At 35.1% G+C, this 20,848-nt stretch overlaps 1 protein-coding gene across 14 annotated transcripts in view; it reads right to left on the reverse strand.

The window, feature by feature from the left end:
• LOC149794932 (nucleolysin TIAR-like) overlaps nucleotides 1–20,848 on the reverse strand; it is a 250,754-nt gene that overhangs the window by 44,903 nt on the left and 185,003 nt on the right. For all 14 annotated transcript variants that reach the window (XR_016422215.1, XM_089964587.1, XM_089964581.1 and 11 more), the window contains one exon: nucleotides 5,529–5,604. Coding sequence is in view for 13 of the 14 variants with exons in the window: in XM_089964587.1 (XP_089820713.1) it covers nucleotides 5,529–5,604 (76 nt within the window). In the remaining variant the exon portion in view is untranslated. The remainder of the gene's footprint in view (nucleotides 1–5,528; nucleotides 5,605–20,848) is intronic.

Genomic DNA, 20,848 nt, shown 5'->3' on the forward strand with positions numbered 1-20,848 from the left:
GACTTTTAAAGACCTCAGGGTAATCTGTTCGATTTTCCCAACATTCAAGGCCCTGAAAATGCTACTTCATTTTTCCCAAACTGTCAAAGACCTTCAAAGACCATAAGAACCCAGTGTTAACTTTACTGCATATGTTGGTATGAAGAAAGATTAGAAAAGGGTTGTTTTGAAAAACATCTTCAGGAATTATCTTTTTACAGAACGGGTGGATTTTTATACAACAAAAAAAAACTACTTATCTCTGGTTGGTGCCCTAGCACCTACTTTCAAAAGAAACCTGACCATGAACCATTTATTTAATGCAGTCATCATCAATTATGCTCTAAGAGTGGATTTTTACCTGAAAACTCCACCACCAGTTAGTACATTTTTATTTATTCAGCTGAGTTTGATAGTAAAATTCATTACAAATTTACAGGTGAGCTGGGGTCAATGGTTACATATGACAATATTTTTGCTTAACAATAATAATTTTCTGTGTGAGCTACCAACTAATAACCAAGCTTTAGCACAATACATTTTTGCTAATATTACATATCAGAAGGGGAACTGGGGAAGAAAAGGGTTGCATCTTTTAACTTATTAAGATCATACATTTCAGATTTCTCTCTCACATATTTAGGGTAAGCATCCAAACAATCTATACAATAACTGAGTGAAGGGTTCTGTACCAAAATGGTTTTTGTTTCAATGTAGATTTTAATGAAAAAGTGGCAAATTTCAAAAGTCATTTTTAAAGTCTTATAATTTGATCAAAGACACAATACTGCAGCTGAAGGTACATGTATCTCTAAGTTATCCAGACTGAACTTCGCATAATGATATAACATGATGTTGTTGCAAAATCGTTCACTGCAAAGTTACAGAGGAAAGAAAATGAATTTTCTCTAGCAAGATTTTTAGTTTAGCTTTTTGATATCAAATTCCTGGACATTTTATGATAAAAAGACATTTTCAAGGTGGTTTCCAGGATATTTACGTTGAATTCAAATTCCAGTTGGATTCCAAAGACCTCTTCAAAAAAATCAGGAGGGTGCAGGAACCCTGTATGCAACCATCGAAGATTCTGCTAAGAACTCTATAAATTTAACTCAAGATCAGTTCAACTGCAAGTCAATTACATTATTTTTCTGCATTTAAGTGGTGCCTGAGAGTCCCTTGTTTTATCCTATGATCAATATTTGTAAAATGAAAAAAAAAATCCTGGTCGGAAACAAATCTATTCTTTATTCCTACATTTTCCCCAATTTTGAGGTAGTGCAGGAACCCTGTACTTACCTGTAGTTGGTATGAAAGTAATAAAACAACAATGTACTATTGATTCACTCCATATGTTGCTTTTTTAGCTGTGAAATATTAAGTTTCATTATGTGTCCCCAATATCATATTTCACAACCCAAGTAAAATAAGTACTGAACTCAATAAAACCTAGTAAGTGCATATTGTTTCTTGTGTCTTTATTTGTGTTTTGTAGTAGAACACAAATATGAATTCACAGTAATAGGATGTACATATGTTGTGCCTGAATTAGCTGTACAAGTATATGAATTCACAGTAATAGGAAGTACACAATATGTAGTACCTGAATTAGCTGTACAAGTATATGAATTCACAGTAATAGGAAGTACACGATATGTAGTACCTGAATTAGCTGTACCAGTATATGAATTCACAGTAATAGGAAGTACACGATATGCAGTGCCTGAATTAGCTGTACAAGTATATGAATTCACAGTAATAGGAAGTACACGATATGCAGTGCCTGAATTAGCTGTACAAGTATATGAATTCACAGTAATAGGAAGTACACGATATACAGTGCCTGAATTAGCTGAAATTAATCATTTAATCTGAAGTTTATTCATCCAACCAAACTTGTGTGCCCAATTCTTCTCAGGAGATGATCTGATTCAGAAGTCAAAGAGAGTCAATCTACTCATTAAATAAGACAAATCTATCGCAAGACAAAGAGTCAACACATGTATCTCAAGTATCATGGTAGGTAACATTCATTGTTTATTTAAATGACTGCTTCCATGGACCTGTGTGACTACTCAAGTGGCCTAAGTGGTTAGAGCATTTGCCTCGGATGTGGGAGGTCAAGGATTAGAACCCCATCCAAGTCACAAAAAAGACAAAAATGGTACTAACATCTGCCTCCCTTGGCACTCAGTATTAAGAGATTATGGTTAGGACTGGTCAGCCTGGTGTCAGGACAATGTATGTGGCTAGGACATGATGCTAAATGTCTGTGGCATGGTGCCCCAGTGTTAGACATCACTATAAACTGCCACACTGCAGACATCATAGCAATATGACTGAAAAATTGTTAAAGCTACATTATAAATCCAAATCACCCATCCATTCATCGACCATGTGTGTGTAGGTTCAAAATACTGTGTATTAACTCTTGTATCCTCCTTATAAATAGGGCAATCAACTTGATAGGATTTTAACTAAATACACCTCTATTCCTGACAAACAGTTCTGAGAAAACTGTTAAAAATATAATTAAATACATGTCAATTTATTGTTTCATTAACTTTTCTTTTCTATTTTTGAAAATGACCAGCCTTATGGGTATACTTAATTCAGACTTTATGATATGTTTCTGCAAGAATTAATATAATTGTGAGCAATGAATAAAAATGCAATTCATATCATATCCAAGTTGCGTAACTTTAAATCCAAACTTTCTTTCATGTAGCAGTCTGTTCATAAATCAAGACTTTGATTGATGGAGTAGGCTTGCAAAATTACCAAACATCTAAGCAAGAATTTGACTGGTATGAATGCATTGCAACCCAATCACAAAGCTGCATTCATGAGCAATGTTCTGTAAATGTAATAAGGTCTTCAATCAAATATCAATAAATTTCACCATTGCACGATTTAGGCGATTACAGGAGTTGATTACAACCATCAAGAGTACAATCTATCTCAGCTGGTCACCAGACTATCTGATGAGTCGCTGATTGATTAAAAAAGAAAGGATCTGATTCATTAAAAAAAAAAACATGCTTCCCATCAACCCTAGCAAGTCCATTCTCCAAAGGTTCTTTTGAACAAAATCATGTCTTCAGCATAAAAACAGTACTAGGTCTGAGTCCTTTATGTTGTTCTCGGGTTTAACGCCATTTTCAGCACAAGATAGGCTATACATGGCGGCCAGTATAACTGGTGGAGGAAGAACCCTGGAAAACCCAGGGAAGAACCACCGACCCACGAGAAGCTACTGGCAGGCTTTCCCACGTACCCACCCTGACTCCTTTAACTTTTATTCATTTCCACTGTATTTGTTCATTATTTCTTTACATTTTTTTTTCTGTTCTTTCTTTCATTACTTATCTACTTAAAAAGTATTGTAAATATTTGACAACTAAAAGGAAATCTTAACCTGAATGTTTTAAATCTCATCTGTGGAACATATGTTTATATATTTAATAGGAAATAGGAAAAACAAAATTCATAGTTCTAAATAAACGTAGTTCTATACCAACTTAAAATATAAACATAAAATACGTACTATTCACATTCCAATCACAACTTTTAGCAGCCGTGTTCATTTATAAAACAAGAAGAAAACCAACTAGAAAATGATATAAACTTCCAATGAAAAATTTGATATGGAATTTTTAAAAAAAATACATTATGTAGAACTTTACAAAAATATCTATGTGAATTTTTACAAAAATATATCCATAATACTGTGACATAAAAGGCTTCCAAAAGCAAACACGCTTTTAGAAAAAGGAAACAATTATTGTAAAGTGCATTCAGCCCTCCATGCATAATGAATACTACAATAGCAAAAACTCTATACTCTTTGTCATTTCTTTTGTTTAAATCATTGCAAGACAAACAATCACTGGAACTGACTGATGCTCTACTTGCCAAAAAGACTTTCCAGGATTCGAAGATAAGAACATCTCCTCTTTAACTGCCAAGTGTTGAAACTAGTTTGGTACCATATTCATTTATTCCCAACAAAATATCACAAGAAACCGTTTGGTGAATATTCAAAAGTAGATATGACCATACATTTGAGTGGAGTAGCTATGAAACAATTTAAATGGCAGTGGACATTTTGGATGCCAAGATCAACACCATTTTCATTTAGGCACAAGTAAATACCATAAAATTCTGGTTGCAACCCCTAGTGGATCTGACTTTCCCTTTATTAGGAGTACCAATAAAATATTCAAAATGTCAGATCTGTGCCACTGTCATTCAGGACCAATTAGACAGCATAAGAACTCTTTTTGTGTCAATGTTATATTGATATAATTTTTTATTTATTAAAAGCATTGACAGCAACATTTGTATCATGTAACCATAGCAGCCATATTGGACATCAGGTCAGCACCATTTTCACTGAGGACAGAGTCAACAACATAATCAATCAATCTTCTGGCAATATGATTATTCATTCAGGAGAAGTGTCAATATCATGATATTCAAAATTGCTAGTATTGCTGCTTCCGCATCCAAATTAAATGTCACCATTTTCAGTTAGGATCAAGTAGACCTAAGATGTCTTTTAGTGACAACCCCATGTTGATATATCCACCATTAAAAAATAAATCAATGTCCACCATTAAAAATATATTTTAAAAATTTTCTATCAGGAGTGCAAAGTGTTAGTACATGTAATATAATGAGAATAAATTTTTTGAATATTTTTGTTCTCTTTTGATAACAGTGTAAATAGTAATACAACATTCTGGTTTGGTTAAAATTGTCTTGGTTTAATAACTGCCTACTTTAGAATGGATAAAATTTACCAAGGGTGTGACCACTGATAGTAAAAATTTCTGCCTATGCAGAGGCTGGAGACTAAGATATGTCCCTGTGGGCAATATTAGAGCCACAAGGCGTGATGTAAACTGACTGGTGCAGTAAGTCTGCTAATCAGGCAGCAAACAAGCCCCACACTTCATTAAAATTGAACACAAAATTCTACCAAAGAGGCAAATGCTGAGAGCCAAGTGTTAACCAATTAGCAGGCAACTAGCCTACTTGGTTCTAAGGCTCTTTCTAGGAACATTTAAAGAGCCAATGAGTGTAATGTGAGGAAAGCTCTGTGGGGCATACAATCATTCATTTGAAATGTCACATCTCCAATTATGCCAGCAATGGGATGACTTGCGGATATTTGGAAAATTTTCATACTTCTGACATTTTAATATCAGGAAAAGTGTTCTACATAATGATGCAGCAAAACTTCATATTTTCAATTGCCCATAGCTCTTATTTTCTTTTTCTGTATTGTTCAAACTAAATGAGTAACTTGTATGCCCAAGCTTATGTTCTGTTAATACTAGGGTAACACAAATGCATCTTTTACTATTTCTTTTTGAAAGAAATTAATCAATGTCATGCAAGAACTACTTAAAGTTGCAATGCAATAAAGAATGCTAGAAGTTTACTATTAATAAAACTTTAATAAATCATTCACAGCAAAGAGTATTACTGATAGCAATGGTAGATACATGCACATAAGTAGGTGAGTGATTACTATTACTTACCACTTTATTTACAAACGAAACAAATCCATAACCTTTCGATTTCAGTGTCTGTGGGTCTCGAATAATTTTGCAGTCTCTGAAAAAGACAAAATCAGCACTTTAATCACAAAGTTTCACAGCTTAAACATGCAAACTGTAGAAAAATGTGCTCTGTTTTGAATAGTTGCAGGTTGGGCCTGGGGACAAGAAAAAAAAACATTAAGTACTTATTAGAGTAACCAGTCCTCATTGAACTCCAATCTCTTCAAAGAAAATGAGTCCTACACAGTCATGTGCGTATTAAAAAATGTGGTTAGTAATTGGTTGCTTTCAGCATTTGAATTCTACTCATGATTAGTCTGCAACACCCATCATATTAAATAATGAAAAATAATCCAATATTTTGTTATCCAAGCAGCTTTAAAAATTCTCCGAAATACTGATGAGGACTAAGATGAGTACATACAGATACTGATGAGCACTGTAATAATAAATTGCATAATTACCAGTGAGTACTAAGAAGGTTAATTACAGACTAATGAAATCAGTTCTCTTGATAAAAAAATGTCAATTTAATGATCATTGAGGACAATGCCCATCCAATTATTATGTTGTTGTTGTGGTTGTTGTTGTGGGGTTTAACTCCATTTTTCCGCACACGATAGGCTATGCATGGGTGCCAGAATTAATGGTAGAGAAAGAACCCGGGAAGAACCACTGACCCACGAGAAGCTACTGGCAAGCTTTCTCACATACCCACATTGGCCGAATCCTAGACTCAAATGCACGCAGACAGAGGTGAGATGGCAGTGATCCGTAACAGAGAGCACTTTAGACCACTCAGCCACTCAGGGCCCTCAAATTATTATGTATTTTTTTAACAGATTTATAAGCATAGATCCATTATTGCTTGACCATTGGTTGATAAACTAATGATCAATTATAAAATTGTTTGCCAATTTTGTCACAAAATGATTCTAAGAGTATTTTTTCTCTCATCCTAATACTTTTCCAATGTGAAGCATTGACATTTAAAATAAATAAAAAGGAAGAAAAGGAAAAATAGCTATTTTATAATGGTTACAAACAAAGCAGCTGCTAGAATCTTCATTTCATGTCAGTCCAGTGCCTGGGGCAAGCAGAATACACATTACACACCATCTTAAGTTTTTAAAGGAAATGGGATTTTCTTGGACAAGAGTGTGTAATTAATAATGGATGAAGCATGGATATTTTCAGTCTAAAAAGCTGAAGTTGGTTTCTTTAGATGCCCATAAATATGCTGATTTTGTACCCAGGGAGAATACATTATTGATCAGCACTGTGAATTATGGTTGCTTTGGGTCACTAAATGTGCCCCTGCTAGGTGTATGATATGAGGATGAATTATTCAAGCCAAAGAAGTTTTTGCACAATATTAGAACTTACAGTATTGTCTCTACCATGAAGTAACACGATAGGTGTCATTCTCCAAGCAATTAAACACATACTTGGTAAAAATCAATATAAATTATCAGGCTTGTGCTCAAGCTCTCACTGAAAGCCCCCCCCCCCCAGCACATACAGATATAACCACATGCATCAAACTATTTGTGCACAAAAAATAAATCATACCTCTCTTCTGTATGTAACTGCAATAAGGTGTAAATAAAATCAAGTGCACTAACTTACTGTTCCTTGACACATTTGGCAAGAATTATCATAACAAAATTTTCAGCTTTTTTTTTTCTTCAAAAACAATGTCTCATTATGAAAAATGTGATTCATGCTGATACTGCACTGTTACTTGAGCAAGTCATTTCAAGGTCATACTGTATTTTAACTTTCAAGGATCCAATGGTGTTTTTATTGTTAATTTAAATAATACATGCGCCAATAACAAACAAGAGTCCCTTCTAGAGGCTAATGCTCTATTTGGCAAAAACAATTTCCAGGAATTAACGATCAGATCCTTTCTTTCTTTTAACTAAGTGCTGAAACCATGTGATTATTTTTTTCAGGATACCAAGAGTTTCAAATTACCTGCTGTGGTACTACAACTGTTCTCAACTTGGCATCATTTACTTTACGATGAAGTAGATATCATTAGAAGTCTTTTTGTGAAAACCCCAATGTCATAATGATCCTCTACTGGGGGCAGGGGAGAGAAGTGAAAACAATATTTTTTAAGACAGTCATTGTAGCAACCATATTGGACATATAGTTTACATTTAGGAAAAATCAGATGTCATACAATGTCTACTGGTGAAAATCCCACATTTTCATGTCCATTAGGAAAGGAAGAGAGATGACAGCATTTTAAAGATATGGCTTCCATTCAGGAGAAGCAATAACAAGATTTTCAAGATAGCTGCCATGATGGCCATAAATGGATATTAGACTGGCACCATTTTAATTTAAGGCTAACTAGAAATAATAAAAAGTCTTCTGGTAAGAACCATATATCAGTATGACTTTCTGTTCAAGTAGAGTTCTGACAAGAATTTTAAGATGGTTACCACAGTGGCCATATTAGATAACAAAATGGCACCATTTTTATTCTGAAACAACCAGGTGTCATGAGAGTGTGCGTGTGACTTGGATTTTAACACAGCTTTAACAATTTTTCCGTCATATCGCTATGATGTCTGCAGTGTGGCAGTTTATAGGGATGTCTAGCACTGAGGCATCATGCTGCAAACATGTAGCATGATGTCCCACCCAGTCACATTATCCTGACACCAGGCCGACCAGTCCTAACACTAACCTCTTAATGCTGAGTGGCAAGCGAGGCAGCTCTTAGTACCTATTTTATAAGTCTTTGGTATGACTTGGCCAGGGATCGAACCCACAAACTCCTGCATCCGAGGCAGATGCTCTAACCACTAGTCCACCCAATGTAGGGTGAAATGACCATCCACTTAGAAGTGGTAGTAACAGAAAGATTTTAAAGATGGCTATTGTGGCAGCCATAATGAATCAGCAAATAGACTTCATATAAAATCTTTTAGTGAAACTCCATCCTCGTGTGGCACTTGCTCAACTTTTAGTTAGGACAAACTAGACATCAAAACAAGTTTTTTAGTGAAAACTCCATGTTTATATGACCATCCATTCAGGTGTGTGTGATTTAGAGTTTTAACGTAGCTTTAACAATTTTTCAGTCATATCGTTATGATGTCTGCAGACATGTAGCATGATGTCCCACAGAGTCACATTATCCTGAAACCAGGCTGACCAGTCCTAACACTAACATCCCGATGCTCAGAGCCAAGTGAGGCAGTTGTTAAGTACCATTTTTATAAGTCTTTGGTATGACTTGGCCGGGGAATGAACCCACAACTTCCCACATCCGAGGCAGATGCTCTAACCACTAAGCCACTGGAATGGTCCCATCCATCCATTCAGGAGAAATAATGATAATAAAATATTCACAATGGTCACTGTGGTGGCCATATTGGATGTCCAAGCAACACCATCCTTTTTATTTTAGGAGCAAATAGAGCAAGGATGAATGTGTGTGTACAGTTTGAAGGTAATCCTTCAAGGTATTTAGAAGCAGTATGAAAACAAACTTAATGCTAACAAATGGCAAGATGACAGATGATGACAAGAGACCCTTTCCACAAGTCCAACTACCTTGGCACTAAATAACCTACTTGTGTTTTTGTACCCTAAAGCACCAAACTAAACCATTCCATAAGCCCCTCTAATCTATGACCAGTAGACCTAAGAAAGCAAATTTCTTTGCATGATTTTTTATAAATGTGTAAATATTTCACAAATTCTATTTAGTGCATTCCATATACTAATGGCACTGTATGGTAAAAGCTTATTTGCATAAATTATGAGGTTTGTAATGTGGCAAGGGATGCTTTTAAACAGGTTAAATGTTAATGTGGCAAGTGGGAATGAGGCACCATATACAATTGTACTGTGTTATGTTTCCAGAGAACTGGTGACGTTTTCGAAGGATTACAAGGAAATATGCCGAGAAGTAATGCAGCACCATGCATGCATTGTGATATGTTCCAAATAAACTCCTGATACTTTAGGTAAGTTTAGTCAAAGCTCGCCTTCATGCTGGGATGTGCTTATTAATAGTCAGTTTGTTTGCATGTTTTAGTCCCACCAAAGAAATCTAGTGTTTGCTTGAATGTATTGAAAAGTGTGAAAATGTTATGTTAAGTATACTTCTTTATGTCATTAGCTTTCAAGGTCAATTTTATGCTGCCAGAAATGGTGGGCAACCCTCACTCTTGTCTGGTAAAATGAAAATCTCCATTCAGTCATGTATGGCAGATCTACCATTAAGCAGGTTTGATGGAAATCTGACCTCCCATCCTGTCATAACTGTGAAAGATGACACCCAATCAATATTACAATCCAAACCACACAACTGTAACAATGGGATGCCCTATCATAAAATCTACTCTGATATGTAAATATCCAATTTCACCTAATGCCAAAACAAATCAACCTAATTGTAGTGTGCATGCAGTGTATCTGGAATACAATGAATATTTCACATAAATTACAGTTAGTTTCATACAAGACAGATTTGACATTAGTCATTATTAATTTGGAAACTGTTATATGTTTGGAGCCTGAAGTCTGCAATGATTAGAGATTAGAGAGCAATGGATCTAAATTGTTTGAATCAGCATGCAGTATCTTATCAGCAAATTCAGCTTCATGTCATAAACAAGACATTCAAAAATGTTACAGATTTTTGCTTCAACCCCAATGTGAAGTTTTCATAATCTTGTTATTTCAATTAAAATCAAAAGCATGAGTACCATAAAAGTCACATTATAAGCAAAATCCTGAATTCAATAGTCTTTAATCTAAGTAATAGACATTCCTGTTAACAAACCACTTTACCTTTCAGTCACATGGCTTTAAGTTTTAAATCTTGAGTCCAGAATCTATAGGGTTTTTCTTTATCCTATGTACAAGCCATCCACAAATGTTTTTTTAAATTATAGTATTATTTACTTAATGTAAACAATGTATTTTAGTCATACAGTGAAACTCTATCATTTTTCTATTTCAATCTTTTATGCTGATATTAAGTGTTAATTCAATTAAAACACTAAATATCAGCATAAAAGATGAAAATGGAAAAATTATAGATTGTCATGGTACATCTGTAGTGTATCCCTCACAGAATTTCTGCATCACTTTTGTTCTCTTTGAAGGAGGTGCTGCCAATGTGAATCAAAATCTAAATCTTTTTTGGTGTTTTTAAAACTTGGAAGGCGTGGCTGGTTTGGCTGGCTCAGGCGTCAATCCCAATTCAGACATTTGTATCACAAAATAAATGTCCCAAGTTTGTGTACAAAGTGAATTTGTTTGGTTGTGAATCAACAACAACAAAAAGCAATGATATAATACACCATGTTTTTGCAAACAGATGATGATTGTTGAAACAAGGCTAATGATCTTTCAGGTGTGGTGTCTTGAAAATGAAGGCTACTTCTACATAAAAAAAACCCCAACAAATTCATTAAAAAAGCTCTTTATTGACAATTATTCCCAATGCAATTATAAACGAGTATTCAGCCATTAAACAGCCCTCATTTAAAGTGCAATTTGTATTTTTGTAACCTGTTGTGCCCAAGTATCAAGGGAGAGTTGCATTATACATGTATATACAGTGTGACCCCGCTATAACACGGTAGCTGGGAGCCATAAAACCTGACCATTTATAGAACGAACAGTGTTATAAGCAACTAGGTCAGTTAGCTGAAGAAAATGATGCAATTACCAAATAAAATTTGCAGGGGGGGAGGGATGTCGGTAATAAATGCGGGTGGTAAAATATGTGCTTCATCGGCACAGTTACCATGTTAAATCAATGCATATTAAATGAGAAATATACCTGTAGTGAAAACAGAGAAGCCATATAATATTTTACTTTATTTAGAGAACCATGAAATGGTACATATATGTATATACTATGTCTAATGTATAGCATGAATAGAGTATCAACACCGTTTACTCACCCACGAATCTCAGCACATACACTGAATCCACAATACATGTAATTCCAACAAAAATGTGCATACAGATTTAAAATATTCAATAATTTTGTCACAGGTCATATAGGTCTGAATTCAGTGGAAAAACATAACAACAATCATGTAACGAATGACGAAGCACATGATTTACTTATCAGTCAGTCCCAAGTCAGTAAAAGTTAGTTTGCGTTTTAAGCCACCGTTGGTAGCGTTCATAAACATAAACCTTTGTCCCTACAAAAAGGAAACTTTCACGACACAGTTAACATGTCTCAGTCATGTTGGAAAATGCAAAAATCCATAAAATTCCATTGCTTTTATTTAAGTTTGGTACTGACTTCCTTTGAAGAAAGATTCTTGTTTTATTAAAGATCGTAGTTGGCTTTTTTTTATGAAGGGTACGTGCACTATTGAAGTCACAGCTAAAGAACAGCTTTGTAGAGCCAAGCAAATGCCCATTTCTTATTGTGGCAGCAACATCAAATAATTGTATTGCATGAATGAGACAGATTTTTTTCCATTTGCTAAGTACATTTCATAATAATTGGTGCTTCAAAGGTAATCTGTATCCTTTGAAATTTCAGCAAACTATTTTATCTGGATACATTTTTAAAAAGGAACTGGCCGTAGTTGGGTCTCTTCTAGTTACTGTTCCTCCCTGCCTATTGAATAGACCAACAGGTAAGATTTTGTTTCCCATCGCATTTGTGGTAGCGGAGTGATGTTGCATTCCACACGTTGGAAATTTAACAAAGGGGTCAACAGATGATAGAGATACAGGTGTTCTGGTCTGATGACAGGGATTATTACAGAAAGTGTGAGTGTTCTGAAAGATTTAATTCTGAGTGAAAAGAAAAAGAATTTCACTCACCATCCACATACAAATGTTAGCCATGTAAACATATTAATTATAGTGAGCGACCGAAAATCCGACGAAAGATAGATTACGAGATAATGCCTCATCTGGCTGATCTCCTCTACCAGAAATGTCAACAACAAAAAAAGCGGATATCTCACAACATACAGTACTCATACTAGATGTCAACATAAGCGGATTATGATATGACAATGCACTGTTTAGATGGTTTGTCAATATGGACAAAGAATTTGTTTATGTAACAATAGATAAATTTAGGTGCATTTTATATCAAGTTTGCAGCTTCCTTTCATGGGGCCTCTGAATTTCTCCACTCCAAACCAATGGTTGTATATATAAGTTTAAACAGCCAACAATGTCGCCAACAAAAAAATTTGCCACATGGTACATTTTCCTGCCAATAAGGAAAAAGAATCCAAGTTTGCAACACTGGCAAAGCCCTACATGATCCCAGAATAAACTTTTTACATGTTATTTTTCATCCTTTTAAGAAGAAAAAACGAATTTTTTATGTACGAGAAAAATACATATAAAATTTCAGGAGCCACGCCACAATCGTCATGTATTATTCATACGCAATCTCTTCCCAAAATGATAATAAACTTTTAATGTTTTTTTCGTACTTTTAAGAAAGAATTTTTTTTCATGTACAAGAAAAATACATGTATAAGAAATTTTGGGTGCCGCATACATATGCTGTTTTACAATAGCGTTCAGGAACAAATGTTCAACAGAATTAATCTTGATCAAGCAGCTTTGGGCCAAAGGATAATGACATGTCAATTTCTATAAAGATTTAAAAACACAAATAAAACTTGCTAGTGCACTGGTACTGATCTTGAGGAGCTCAAAGCTTGTTATGATTTGCCAGTTATCAGTAACCAAACAGCAGATGTGGCAGCAGACAATACTTTGCTGGCAGAATTAACTGCTGTAACATGACTTCAAAGCTAGGATAAACTTCATTAAATTATGTCAAATAACCATTGTTCTAAATGCAAGTCAATTTTCCCAACCTTCAGATTTAAAATAACTGGAAAAGAAAGGGGTGAAAATAAAATCATTCATATAAAGCAAAGTGGCAAATTAGTTCATAGATTCTTCTATCAACAATACTTAGCTACAGAAAAACCTGAAGAAATAAAACTGTCCAAAGAATTTATTTTAATGACATATTTTTTTATATATTTTGTCTCACTATGCACCGGCTGGGGATCAAACACATGATCTCCCCCATCTGAGGCAGATGCTCTAACCACTAGGCCACCAAAGCGGTCTCACACTATGTATAATGTGTTTGTGGACAACTGGGTGCCAATATGCAACTTTAAGCTTAAGCGATACGTATTAATCATTTTTCTAAACATAATTATCCCATAATTTTAAAGCTATCTATCTTGGAGATGACTTTTGCAGTTTATAATAAATTAATAATACAATTTTGATTAACAGCTGTTAAGATAGATGACATTGTCAGTGTCACAGACAATGGTTCTTTGGCAACTGCTGTGATAATGTATTCAATGATTTATGATACTGCTGGACATGTGTTGGTTTCGGCAATTATCTCCTCTTTAGGACCACAGAGTAGATAAAGGTATAAATGATACTTTGAATGGTTTTCTAAATGAAGTTGAGTTGCACTAGTTCTTTACGTCTATGCTATACATATGCTAATGATGGCGCAGGTTTTAATGTCTTTAGACTTCAATCCACGACATCAGCAGTCACAGAAATTGCTTATGTAACCTAATCTCGATTACAAGCTGTACTTATTCATGGATCAACAAAGTCTTAATTATCTTTTTTTTTGTTGGTTGGTATTAACAAGTATAAAATAAACAATGAGCACACTAATTTTTGGAACTTTTGTATTCTATACTGAAGCAACCAGTGATATTATTTCCATTAAACTCCATGACTCTTCAGACTGGTTCAGCAGTTTAGATCATGATCTATGTAGGTTTGTATTATTTTTTATTTTTTATTCAATGAGATGCTTGCTTTCTTGTGGGGAAAGAAGATGAAATATCTAAAGTCTTAGAGTATTATTTGCCAGCACAAAAGTGGATGAAAAAAAACCTATAAAATGTGGATGAAGGAGCAAGCCCAAGGTGGTAGCTAATTCCATCAATATCAATCATCCCTCAACATGAGAAGGCAGTAAGACAATTGCATTAGCAGCAGTGTTCACATTTTTTCATCATGACACTGTAAGCCAATTTCCTGTTGCTGTTGCAACATGAGCCTACCTCTCCCAGTCCCAGGTCTCTCACTGAACAAGTTTCAGGAATTACAGCTCTGCTTTTTGCGCTGTCAGTCATAACATGAACTCCATATCCTCACAAATGACATCTTTTTACTTTCATATTATAAATGTAACTAAAAAATGATCATAGATATACATGCTTTGTTGTCTTCTTCTGCACTGTTTTCTTGCAGGAAAAAAAGAAAATAAATCTGACCAGGTTCAATTTTATTATAAATCAACCCCAGGCACCTTCTTTGGCTGTCCCTGAGAGATAATACAGTTAGACATAACTAAACACAAAACAGCAGCAGCAAAATAAAATCAGTACTTGATCTTTAAATGTTTAATAGTGAACACCGAAGCGTACTTGCAACACATCCCAATGGTGACAAATGGAGTCAAATTTGAGACATTTTTATTTCACCTCTAGGTTAGTATCACCAATTGCTACAATGCCTATTTTACCCTCTTCCTATATGAAATAATCTGGAATTAGAGAATGCAAACTCTTTATGGTTCCCAACTTCATGTCAACATGTACAGTGGAGTAGGTCTACACAGTACAAGGAATCCAAGGACCAAAAGTGATGTTCTCATCGGGCAGTCTGCTAGTTATCATATACATGTACACTTATTTATAAGGTGATTCCAACTGTAAACACAGACCTGATCTGCCATCGTATCATGCACTGGCAGATCTGGGTCTGTGCGATTCACTTGATAAGCGAGTATATATGATACATTATTATTCAAAGGTCTAGAGCTGCTAAATTCTTTGGCCACATTGGGTAGGGATCTCCAATACTCAGGGACTAGTTCAGACAAGTTCCTGAGTAACAGAATTGCCAACTCAATAAATATATGGCATTCAGTGTAATAACAATGTGAAACATTTTCTTTCTGTGACAGGAAAATGCAGCTGAAAAGGATTTCATTGACAAGAAATTCTGATCTGACAACAGATTTTTTGTTGTTGTTCTAGGGTTTAAAGCCATTTTTCAGCACAAGATAGGCTATACATGGCAGCCAGTATAACTGGTCGAGGAAGAACCCTGGAAAACCCCGGGAAGAACCACCGACCCATGAGAAGCTACTGGCAGGCTTTCCCACGTAACCACGCTAGCCGAGCCTTGGACTCGAACCCACGCAGACAGAGGTGAGCTGGCAGTGATCCAGAACAGTGAGAGCTTTAGACCACTCGGGGCCCTTGATTTGACAACAGAAATGAAAATAGAAATAATATAAGTAAAAAAATATCCCCAAAAATAATCTTGCATAATGTTGATTTTTGCCAGGAAGACAGAAAGCAAGGCTCAGAAGTCTCAGTGATTTTTCTGGCATGTGCACAGATTATTCAAACTGTAGTTAACTACTAATAAAAGAAGCAAATGTGTAAAATGCATTACATAAAAAATTACTTATCAAGGCTAAAATTAAATACCAAATGACAGCAAAGGATACCCAATACTCATTCTATTAAGTACTGTCAATTCTATGGACAACTGCTTATTTTCCTACCTATTGTAATGATTCATTAATGAAGTTTTTTAGTCATTAGTGTGATGGAAGAGATAGATATAGAAATGCTGAGAGAACAAAGCCAAACAAATACAAATTACTAAATATTCAAGGAAAGAGGTTTGGCTGTGTTTTATGGTACAGCAACAGAAATAGGCTGTTTAGTACTGAAGCAACTGGAAAAAAGGTGCCTTTCCCAAGAAAAAACCATGGGGGCCATTTCGTGCTGATATAATGCTAGTGTTATGTATATTTGATTTAATTATATCTGATTCAATATATATTTATTTTAATTTAATTGTTTGTCAGTTTTAAACATTTTCAGTTTTCATTACAGCATATTGTAATGTAAATTTATTCACATAGACGCTTTTTTTAAGAAAAAAGTTTGACCTTGACTGTTAATTTACAAACACCAGGTGTTGATCTAAATCCTGACCTTGTTTCAGAATTTGTAACAACCTTTGTAAATGAGTTCTATTTTATTTTAAAATGATTGGTTGTTTCCAAGGTCATGATGGGACTTTGTCTTTAAGATATAAACAATTTTTTAAAAAATTTTTTTATTTCTTAGAGTAAAAATGATTGGTTTTCGTCAGGGTCACACTGGGCAAACATGATCTGTAACAAGTACTTTCTTCTATAAACTTGCAGAAGATGATCACGTGACCCTTGTTTACGTTTTAGAAAGCCCATATAACCCATGTTTTGGAGAATTAATCTCAGTAGAAGCTGGGCTGTTAAACTGTTGCATGTTGTGCTGTTTGGAGTCATTTCAATGACTTGGTTTGGAGTTATTTCAAATTACTTGGATTCAAAAGGATTAATTTCATTATTTTTCTGGAAAATACGCGTGCTTATGTAATATTGTGGAACAAGGACAGTTTTTTTTATAAAAATGTATTCAACTATCAGAAACCAGAGTGATAATTTTTATTTCTACAAGGAACTGTAGACTTCAACACCACAGATTGTAGTATACGTCATTGTCTTCCATCTTGGATTCTTTGTCGGAATTCAAACGTGAAATCAGTAGAACATTGTGTTATTATGACTACTAAAATTGTATTCTCTGTTTATTTTTTGATCATTTTTTGATTTGATTCTATAAAACCGTAAGTTCATATTTTTTCATTTTTATAGAATGTTTCCAGGGAAATAAATTATTGTATTTTTCAAAGCTCGTTGTTTTCACTCTTTCTTGTGTTACTGTTTATTCTTGTATTACTGTTTATTCGAACCTAAACAAGTGAATAAGACTAGAACACAAGCAAATAACCTTTTGATATGAAATGCTATCCACTTGGCCACTGTGACTCCTAAATTCACTAGTTGCCTCCAATGATATGCATTGAGCTAAATCAGCATATCCTCTACCTTGCATGGAACTCAAGGTATCAGACAGCAATGAAGAAAGTGATCTAGTTACCAATTAGGTAAAAGTAATGATAGTGAGTTGAGTACACTCAAAAACTTGCTTTTATGGCTCATCATGCTAATACGCCATTTTTTTTCTTTCCATAAATTCCTTTGCAAAACCTTAAACAGGTAAATTTTACAACTCGTGCAATTACTTTCTTCAAGAACACATTTTTGTGGAACTTGCTCTCACCCATTTTGTTTTACCAACCTTGTATCCAACTTGTATTAAATGTGCAAAAAATTTCATACTAATGACGATAATGTTATCCCCACCACCATCTTTGCCAGAAAAGTGACTCATCAACTTGATAACAAAGGAAAGGTGCTCTTTTCTACCTAGCCTTTTATGGTTTAAACTCGTACTGTGGTTCCTTTTTATAAAGATCATCTCTGTAGCATTGCCCCTCATACAAAGCAGGAATGGACAACTAATCAAATCAACTGCAACACATTTCAAAAAAAAAGCCTGGGATTATGTTTATCTTCAGACACGTACACGTAAATTTACAAAACTCTTCCTGTACCATTTAAGATGCTGACTTCAGACATGGTTCAATGCTTTAGAAGTTAGATCCCTTGGGTGGTGGTGGAGCTTAGCGTGGTGAAACTTTCTGCATATATACAAATAGCGGAGCGATCACTGATGGGGATATGAGTGCCTAGCTGCAGTCTTTAAGTTTCACTTGATTTTAATTCTTGGCTGAAAAGAACCAACTGTAAAAGGGTTTCCCACTTTTAAAATTATATCACTGCCGGGATGGTACTGTGTGCAAAATATCCCAATCTGCTTACAACATGTAATGGTATAATTTGGGTGACTTCATTCATAATTTACTTTATGGCTACCAAGAAGACCATTATAGCTGTGGATCACTATTTAGTGGGATGTAGCTGCTATTGTTGATTTTTATGTTCATATGCATCTGTGCTTCCACAGCTACGAGCTGTCCACAGATAAACCATCCACATTTTTAACACTGTCGCTATTGACTTTTACAACATTGTAACATATTTTTGGTATACTGTTGCAATGACTTGCCTCTGTACCATGCATACTCACTTATTTTGAGCTTGCTCCTTTATAATTAATGTACAGTCGATACTGACTTTGACAAGCTGTTGCAAGTGCTCCTCATAAACCTGCTAGCAATATGAATCATGCTGCACAATGAAAGCACAAGATGTGAAGAAAACTGCATATGATGTTCAAAATGAAATTATGAATGTAACAGCTTGATAGTTTAACATTACATGATTGAATACTTTAAACTTTATTCTTGTATATAAAGACATCTAAGGAAAAGGCTGGTAATTAGCTTTCTACATTTTTATGTCAACTGCTGAAATTTCCTTTCATGATAAGACGGGATTTGTAATTCTCAGTAACTCTGGAGGGTGTGTGTCTAAAATCATACTCTAAGTTCCAGATTTCAGAAACTGGAGAGCAGCATAGTTGGACGGTCTCTGATAGTGTACAAGTGTGCTTTCACCTTAGTGTGGTCAGCGATAATAAATACAGATGGGGATGAAAAGAAGGTGAGAAAGAGTAGAGACTAAAACTCAGGCAGTAATTAGTCCTGAAGATAAATTATAAAGATAATCCATTAATGAATAGCTCTATCATGAACCTTGTAATAAATGATCAAATGAATACATTCCGAGAGAGAGAGAGAGTGAGAGAGAGATGCATTAAATAAGCCAAGACAAAATATTAGAAATAACAGCTTTCCTATCTCTCATACACATATTGTAACTTATCTTTTCAATATGTTTTGCATCAATTTGAAATTCACAATCAACAAATTCAAAAAAAGGCGAAGAAAAATAATATGCTGCCTAGTTTTAATGAAAAGAATGTGTGACAATGCATTTATATTTAATAATGAATCAAGTACTTAGACAAAAATAGCAATATTCTTTAAAAAAAATTAAACTGTTTGCACCAGTAAAGTGAAAATATTTGTAAAACTCCACCAACAAATAACATCCCAAAAATTAAATTATTACTAACTAATAAAACAATAAAAATCATTCTGTCTCAAATTAATCCATAATTCAAGATCAATAAATGCCTGCATGTGTTGTCTCATTCGTGTTCTGTTGTGATATTGTGTGCTTTTAGTTGTTGTTGTTGTTGTGGGGTTTAACGCCATTTTTCAGCACGATAGGCTATACACGGCGGCCAGTATTAATGGTGGAGGAAGAACCCGGAAAACCCCGGAAAGAACCACCGACCCACGAGAAGCTACTGGCAAGCTTTCTCACATGCCCACATTGGCTGAATCTTAGACTCGAACCGCCGCAGACAGAGGTGAGATGGCAGTGATCCGTAACGAAGAGCGCTTTAGACCACTCGGCCACTCGGGGCCCCGTGTGCTTTTAGTAAGCATCTATGTCCAACATGACTAATATATAAATCCTAAACTCTTCTGCCAACGTCTCTGCTCAAGTTGCTAGATTTGGTTTGGACATTTCATTCACAGTGTGAGAAGCATTGGAAGCTCATCTGTCTGCACAAAAAACTGGATCACATTACAACATTTATATGCAGAGACACACAAACAACTTGAAAAACTTCACTTGGGTACCCGTGACACAAACCATAAAGTGAACAAAGCACTCACATTATTCAGCTTAATTCCACTCACAGGCTGTGCCAACATGGGTGGAACTGGATTATGCCTATACCTTGTTCTCTATATGTAGCTTAACACATTATAGTCAATAACATGCCATACAAATGGGAGATAGGTGTGTGTGTGTGTGTGTCTGTGTGTGTGTGTGATTTGGATTTTTAACATAGCTTTAACAATCTTCCAGTCATATCACTATGATGTCTGCAGTGTGGCAGTTTATAGTGATGCCTAGCACTGGGGCATCATGTTGCAGGCATGTAACATGATGTCCCACCCAGTCACAATATCCTGACACCAGGCTGACCAGTCCTAACACTAACCTCTTAATGCTGAGCGCCAAGCGAGGCAGCTTAAGTACCATTTTTGTAAGTCTTTGGTATGACTTGGCCAGGGATCGAACTCACAACCTCCTGCATCCTAGGCGGATGCTTGAACCACTATGCCATCAGAGTGGTCTGAAATGGGAGATAGGTGCATATCCCAAAGACACAATGAGGTAGTGAACCTGCATTTGCCCAAGCAAGTATTAAACCAGGTACCCTTGGATTAAGAGTCTGACACTCCACAAACTGAGCTACCATAGCTCCCCTAAGGAGAAGAAATTTAAAAGTAAATATAAGAAATTTAGAATTTCA

This window comes from Sinohyriopsis cumingii, chromosome 7 (assembly GCF_028554795.1).
Source record: "Sinohyriopsis cumingii isolate HCF-2022 chromosome 7, ASM2855479v2, whole genome shotgun sequence".
NCBI lineage: Eukaryota > Metazoa > Mollusca > Bivalvia > Unionida > Unionidae > Sinohyriopsis > Sinohyriopsis cumingii.